This window comes from Gallus gallus, chromosome 3 (assembly GCF_016699485.2).
Source record: "Gallus gallus isolate bGalGal1 chromosome 3, bGalGal1.mat.broiler.GRCg7b, whole genome shotgun sequence".
NCBI lineage: Eukaryota > Metazoa > Chordata > Aves > Galliformes > Phasianidae > Gallus > Gallus gallus.
Genome location: NC_052534.1, coordinates 33,500,485 through 33,508,056, shown reverse-complemented (window position 1 = coordinate 33,508,056; position 7,572 = coordinate 33,500,485). Strand labels below are relative to the sequence as shown.

The following is a 7,572-nucleotide window of genomic DNA, read 5'->3' as shown; positions in this document are numbered from 1 at the left end:
CTGAGACAGAAAAGTCATGGCCCCCAAAGAAATTTCTTTTACACGCTTTGTCTATTATTAATACATTCATTCATTATGTACAAGGTGTTAGTTAACCAATAAATTATTTCTTAAAGTAACTGTAGTAGCTTTTACTAATCGAAAAGTTTAATGTCAGGTTCCACCATTTTGTAGTCTTCAAAGTTGCATCCATATATAAATTAACATACATAAAAAATAATCCATTGTCTAAAAGACTGCACATCAAAATAGTACTTCCATGTCTACTTTTAAAAGAATAGTCTTTTTCATCTATTCTTACAAACTGAAACCTCATAGGGACATTTTCTCTGTAGCCTAAGGTTGATAATGAGATCATTATTCAAAAATACCGTTTGTAATTTCTGTACATTTTTGTACCTTCAGTGTTGTGATACGCAGGCTTAAAATACTGCAAAAGGTTTAGACAGTAACTATTTCAAGTATAGTTGCTTTTGTATTAGTCTTATGAAAATATTCTGAAATTTGTGCCAAATTTTGTGGGCTATATCCCTCTAAATTTGATATGCTACTGTAAGCATCAACTCTTCTACACAGTTTTTTTTGCTGACAACAAATTGTAAAAAATAGCAAAACATCTGAGATGTGGTCTGGTTTTATAAACGAAAGAGCAGCTTTCCCAAACTTTAAGACAAATACAAAAAAATATTGCACAGCATAAAATACAATTGTTTACATTTTGACTTCAATACAGTACAGCTTAACCATGAACATAAAGAATTAACGTTTTGTATTTGGGAACCCAATCATTTGTTCAAGAAGGTCAAACATCATCTATAAAATTTAAACTAGAACGTTTCAAATGTTTACTTGGTACAGTAGTTCTAAACAAACTTTTAAAAACTTTTGGCCTCACTTTTGAGCATCACCAACTCTTGTAAACCAACATTAAAATCTCTGAACAATACAGGCTATTCAACCCACTATTCCCTCAAAAAGCTATCAGACAGTAAGCATATTGTGAAGTATACATTTTTATTTAACATTCCTAAAATAGGTTGTATTTACATATTATATAAATGTATGAAGTCTTAATATAAAATAGAAAACTGCATTGACTGAGGAAATCATACTCCATATGGAGTTACTTATTGAAGACCATTTGTTTATGAAATTTTACAATAATTTATATAAATTATCTCTTCCAAATTAGATGATTATTTTTTCTTTTTACTAATCCACACAATTTTGATGACTTTACAAACAGTGGTGTACATTACAAACTTAAAAAACAGTTACAGCATCTTCCGGCGCACAACTGGCTTTGGAAAATTAGACAGTCTTTTTTTGTTCTTTTGTACAGTCTTCTCTGTTGCATCTGTGGTTTCTTTCTGTTTGCTTTTCATTTCCTCCACTGGACTTCCAAAAGGAGAAATGAACTTTATTTCCACTGGTGGAGGTGACCAAGAAACTTCTTTTCTTGTGGTTCTGCAAATGCAAAGAGTCAAATTGACTTTACAACCAACAATATTAAGTAGAGAAAAGTGGAATTACAAAATAAATACCAACAAATTAATATGTGGACTACCCTGTAGATAGGATAAAAGCAGAAGTAGTACATTAAAAAGCTTACTCTTGCTTCCATTCCATACCAGACTGCTTCATGCAATCTCAGTCATTACTCTTAAGCTATTTTAGAGATGTTGCAGGTTTTTAAGAGGTTAAGTGTCTTCAAATAAATTGTTTCCAGAAGAAAGCAGAAAAACAGGTCCAGAACCACGACGTTCTCTTTATTCGCTACCTGGCCCCTTCCTGCCTTATTTGAGGAACTAAAGACCTTACAGGTATGGTTTCCAAGATGGAGTAAGATGATGTAAGGGGACACCACCTAGTAACAACAAGAGTAACTTTTTACCACTGTATATCCCCTTTTTCTTCTATTACCATTAGAACACAAAATCATTAAGTGGGGAAAAACGTGCCTATCAGACCAGCAAGCTGGACTGGCTCTTAAAGTGAGGGCAGAACTACACAGCCAAATGGGGTCGATGAAGTTAGGGGACTACATCAGCTGAATCACTACCAAAATGAAAGTAAGTGTTCAAAAAAGGATTATGTACCTGCTTGCTTTCTTCACTTTTGATCTTGCAGGTCTACCTCTCTTCAATTTTTGTTTTCCCACAGATTCTATGGATTTGATATCCTCCTCTTCTTTAGTTGGAAGCGCCTGCATTAAAGCAACAAGAATGTTTTTAACATGTATGCATTCTTATAAAGAATATAAATGAAAGTTCATTTGAGGTTATTATAAAGTTACAATTTATAAAGGCACTGCATCTCTGAAAAAATAAACTTTCAATCTCAAATTATTGTATCATCCTAAAATTCAGAAATTAACAAGTAACACACCACCTAAGTTTAAATAAAGTCACTGTGCCCTCTGTTAAACCTAAGGCAACACTTATTAGCTCTTAACCTACATAGATACAAAAATCAATTTTTGTAGCTAGTTTTCATATAACAACAAACTTGCTTAGCTTATTGAAGTTCTCTTTTTAAATACACAAGGGCTGCTCCAAAAGTAACGTTTCCTGTTTTATTATGCTGGCCCACTATATCAGAGGCAACTGGTGATGGCATGTCAGTAGAGGGTGAACCTTCCCATCAATATTCCATTTCATTTTGTTGCCTTGTGACAGAGGGCAGCAAAGGGACAGTCTCACAGAATGGCATCTGACATGGAAGCACGTATGAAGTGAAAGTGTGTCACTGAATTCCTCCATGTGGAAAAAAATGGCACCTGCTGGCATTCATTGAAGCTTGCTGCATGCTTCTGGAGGCCTAACAGTGGATATGAGCACAGTGAAGCAGTGGGTGGCAGATTTCAACAGTGATGACAGCAGGTCAGCCCTGCTGGCATAGATTTTTACTAGCATGGCATGCAAGCTCTTATTCATTGTCGGCAGTAATGCATAGCTAACAGTGGTGACTGTGATAACAAATGACGTTCTGTAGCTGTGAATTTGCTCTAACAAATGGAACAATAACGCTATTTGAATCTGTTGTAGTTTCTGTGGCAATAAGTAGGAGGCATTACTTTCAGAGCATCCTAGATGTTCCCAAGGAAAAAGGCAAGGCATTGAGAAGTATAATTTGAAAGAGATATGGAGCAAAAGTAAAAGATGTGACAGGACCACAGTTTTTACTCACCGGTTCTTCCACAATTTGGGGAGTACTAGACACATTTTTCCTCCTTGACCTCAAAAGAGGAGGTGAAAAGACAAATTGAGAAGACAAGTCTGGGTCTAAATCCTGCACGTGTTGGTCTGCTTTTCCAGCTAAAACAACAATAAATTGTTAACATGCACGTACACTATAAAGGAAAGAGATGTTAAATTACAGGTGAAAATCAAAAGTACAATAGCTTCCTAAAATAAAGGGCCCAATCAAGTTTAGAAACATTTACTGTCAATGTACTTTTCCCTATTAACTGCCTCTTTGGATCCATTATTTTATAGTGAATCATGAAACAAGAATAAATGAGTCATCACCCAGAAGGTGTTTAAGGCCAGGCTGGATGGGGCTTTGAGCAACTTGGTCTGAAGAGGGGTGCCCCTGCCTATAGTAGGGAGGTTGGAACTAGATGACCTTAGAGGTCCCTTTCAATGCAAACCATTCTATGAGTTTATGATTCTAACATTTCAAAAAAAAAAAAAAAAAAATCATGCAGTCTAATATAAAAGAATAAGAGAAAGCTCCAAGGTGACCTGATAGTGGCCCTTTGGCATCTAAAGGGGAGCTACAAGAAGGAAGGGGACAGTCTCTTTAGCAGAGACTGTGGTGATAAGAAAGAGGAAATGGTTTTGAACTTAAAGATAGTAGATTTAGGTTGGATATAAGGAAAAAAGTCTTCTACAGTGAGGGTGGTGAGGCACTGGAACAGGCTGCCCAGAGATGTGGTGGATGCTCTGTTCAAGTAGACATTCAAGGCCAGGCTGGACCAGGCTCTTAGCAATGTGATGTAGCTGTAGGTGTGCCCATTCATTGTAGGACTAGATGATGTTGGAATAGATGGCCTTTAGAGGTCCCTCCCTACTCTAAGGATTCTATGATAAAGAACTCACTAACAAAGCATATTTCAACAATCACATAATTAAACAGTTGTCTAGTCTGTTACAAGATGCACTCATTCTAACTTAAAAATTGAACACAATTTAGAAGTATATCTTCTTTATTTCTCCACTGTGGGGGAAAGGGATGGCAATAACATTAACTGACATCCTCCAGTGTCCTTTGATATTTTTGATAGAAATTAAGCTAATGACAAGAAATCCAAATTAGACTTCACTGTTCAAAAAACGTCAGCCTCAACTCACTTGTTTCCACAACTAGCCAGCCAGGCACACAGTTCAGGTAAAAAGATTGCTCTCCTCTTTCCAAATTTTTACTTTTGTACAGTTACAAGTCATACAATACTAAAAGCTGTACTTGTAAGTACGAGGTATGGTGTTTACAACTGAGCAATACACTGTATTTTACGCATGAACATGTTACACGTACCTTTGAATTTCTTCGTCAGCTTTGTGAGAGGAGGAGAGAAAAAAAAGGATTCATTTTCCTCAACAGACAGTTCCTGATGCATGCTAGTTTTACGAGATCTGTTTCTTCTAACACGATCTGTTACAGTTCTTGATGTCTCATCATATCCTGATGTGTTTATGTCCGTAAGCAGCAAAGGACTGCCATCAGTTCCTTCAGGAAAGACTTCTTCCCTCGTGTTCTCCTCCAATATTGATGATAATTGTCTCTTTCTGCCCCGAAACCCTGACCTTATTGTAGTCCTGGGTGTGGTCGACTGCTCATTTGACTGCTCAGGTGTCTTTTCAATTGTATCTGTTTTTTCTGGTTTAGCATGCGCAACTTTCCTTGTTCTTCTCCTAGGAGTATCAAGGATTTCCACTTCCCCACCTGAAGGCAGGTCTTCCCGAGCAGAGACAGATTCCATGTCTGCAGAGAGATTCTGTGCTGCCTTTCTAGCACTTCTTCTGGGAGTGATAGGAAGTTTCAACTCTGTTTGAGGAAGTGATGATTTTGACAGATCAAGGTCAGAATTTTCAGAAATATCTGAAGAACTCATTTTAATTCTTCTGCCTCTTTTAGTTGGCCCAGGTAAAAGAAGTTGGTCACTAGGCTGTAGCTCTTGAGCCATAGTAGTATTTTGAGCAAGTGGTAAACTACTGCCTTTTAATTTTCTTGCACTTCTACTGGGACTGACTGCTGATTTTATCCTACGGTCAGTGCTACTCTGGCCAGCTTCTTGATCGCCTGCTGAGCTTTTTCCTCCTCTAGTCCTTCTGGGAGTAGTAGAAGCAACAATGGTACCTTCAGCAAGAGATATTTCCTCATTTGCATCTTCCATGAGTTCAGATGCAGCTTCCTTTGCTCTCCTTAATCGTCTTGGAGTAACAGCTATGGACTGTGTACTGCTGGACAATGTTTGCCCGTCAGATTGGCTGCTTTCTACATTTTCTAGATTAGCCTGTTTGGGCTTCCTACCTCTTCTCCTAGGGGTAGCAGGGGCCACAGGTATTTGCTCATCTTGAGTATTTTCTACTGTCACAAGACTAGAAGTCTCAGGTGCTTCTTTTGTTTGCCTGGTACTTCTCCTAGGAGACAGTCCAAACAGAACTGGTTTGTCTGTCTTCAATACTTGCTGATCATCTGCTGATGGAATAATTAGAGTTCTACTCAGTTGTCTCCTCGCACGTGTTCTAGGAGTGACAACATACTCTACTTGATGTATGCTGGTTTCATCATCTGCTCCTTCTGGCACAGCTGTTAAGGGAGTTTTTGACTTCCGAAATCTAGTTACCTTTTTGCCTATGCTTTCATGAATAGACTGTTCCACAACTTCAGATGTAAATTCTTTACTTCTTGTGTCCTTGATTACATCCAGTAGGTTTTCAGCAATAGCTACCTTAATGGGTTCAGGCACATATGGGAGTGACTCCGCAATATTCTGAGACTCCTGGTCACTTGTTACAGTAGACACTGAATTTTTAACATGTTCTTCATTTTCAGTACTTCCTAAGCTGTTCGCAGGTTTTTCATCTGTTGTTGTAACAGCTGCTTTAGAAGCATCTGCTAATGCAAGGTCACCCATCTCTCCTTCACCTTCTTCTCCCTCCAGCACTAAAGTGAAATTACTCTGAGATATAAAAAGTTCTCCATCTCCTTCAACTGCAAAGCATTCACCGTCTTTATTATCAGGCAAATCATATGCAAACTGTTGCTCTATAGTATCATAGTTGTACTGAAGATTGCCTGATGGATGTAGTTCACTATATGGAGATGTTTCAGGTGATTCTTCTGAGGTTTGTGCCTTGACTGCAACTTCTTTGAGAACCTAAAGTAAAAGAAAGTCTGTTAATGCATTATTAATTAGCAGACTAACTTCAAACTGAGCTAGATGAAACTAAGGACAATGCTGTTTTACCTTTTAAATCAACCACTGAAAGATAGAAACATGATGTATTCTTTACTAAAGTTCATACATTTGAGGAACAGAGAATACAACATTCAGTGTAGGCCATCACATGCTCCATTTCTGATATTTTGATTTATGACTAACAATTTGCCACTCTTCACAAGCAGATGGAGCAGTTGTACGCTCAGTTGGCAGTAACCATCACACTCTGTATCTAACTGTAAAATACAATTATGCCCCCAAAATTTAAAATTTAGATCATAACACATACGCTCATAACAATTCATCCCTCAAACTGGTCAGTTATCACAGCAAACTTGATACTGCACTTTAAGGAATCACAGGGATTCCATGAAAAAAATGCATATTCTAACTCCATTCCATTTTCTGTAGTTCCCTGTTCTGTAAAATTCTTTCCTTCTAGGTCCATATGAGATGCCCAAGCTTTTATGCTGAGAGTAAATATAAGAGAACACTGAGAATAATCCTTAAGGAAATTATCACTAGATACAGTATGGTACATAGAAGACATTCTACAAATCCAAATAACTCAGCCCCAGTTGAACTAAGGACAGCAGGAAAAATTTGAGACAACTGTCACCTTCAGTCTAATTTTCAATCCATGAGGGATCTTTTAAAATTCATATTTAACCAAAGTTTAGATATTTAAAACATGTATTTTTGAAATAATTTTTTTGAAGTAGCTGGAAATATCTTTACAGTGAAATTAACTCATTACTGTGAATTTTATGCTAGTAAAAAAAAAAAATAATAGTAAAAGACAAGCACCTGAATCATCCTGAAAATAAATTAGGTTCCCACATCATTTTGGTAAATGATACCATGGATCATTTGTAAATGGTACCCTGGATTAAAAAACTGACTTCCCCAACATTTGTTGCTACCGTAAAAATAAAGAGATAAATGAAATGTAATGTTAAAGTCAACTAAGAAACATTTAAGACATGTGGGTCCAATCTTTTGGCTTGACTTGGCCATACTGAGTGAAGAGGAATTGTTTTGGGCAGCATATAAAATACATAATACAGTTAACGTCTATAAGTAGCAAAGCTTTTAAAAATAGTATTTTAATATTTTTTCTATTT

At 36.9% G+C, this 7,572-nt stretch overlaps 1 protein-coding gene across 7 annotated transcripts in view; it reads right to left on the bottom strand.

Annotated features, from left to right (window-relative positions):
• Nucleotides 1-125: 125 nt before the first annotated feature.
• Nucleotides 126-7,572, bottom strand: part of AHCTF1 (AT-hook containing transcription factor 1) — a 53,055-nt gene continuing 45,608 nt past the window's right edge. For 5 of the 7 annotated variants that reach the window (XM_015283735.4, XM_015283734.4, XM_015283733.4 and 2 more), the window contains 4 exons: nt 4,540-6,385; nt 3,190-3,317; nt 2,100-2,206; nt 126-1,467 (listed from right to left, as the gene is read on the bottom strand). In XM_015283735.4, coding sequence (XP_015139221.2) covers nt 1,275-1,467; nt 2,100-2,206; nt 3,190-3,317; nt 4,540-6,385 — 2,274 coding nt within the window. In that variant the 3' untranslated portion in view covers nt 126-1,274. Of the gene's footprint in view, nt 1,468-2,099; nt 2,207-3,185; nt 3,318-4,539; nt 6,386-7,572 lie in introns of all 7 variants that reach the window. The other 2 variants (XM_046938828.1, NM_001161801.3) reach the window with 2 other exon arrangements.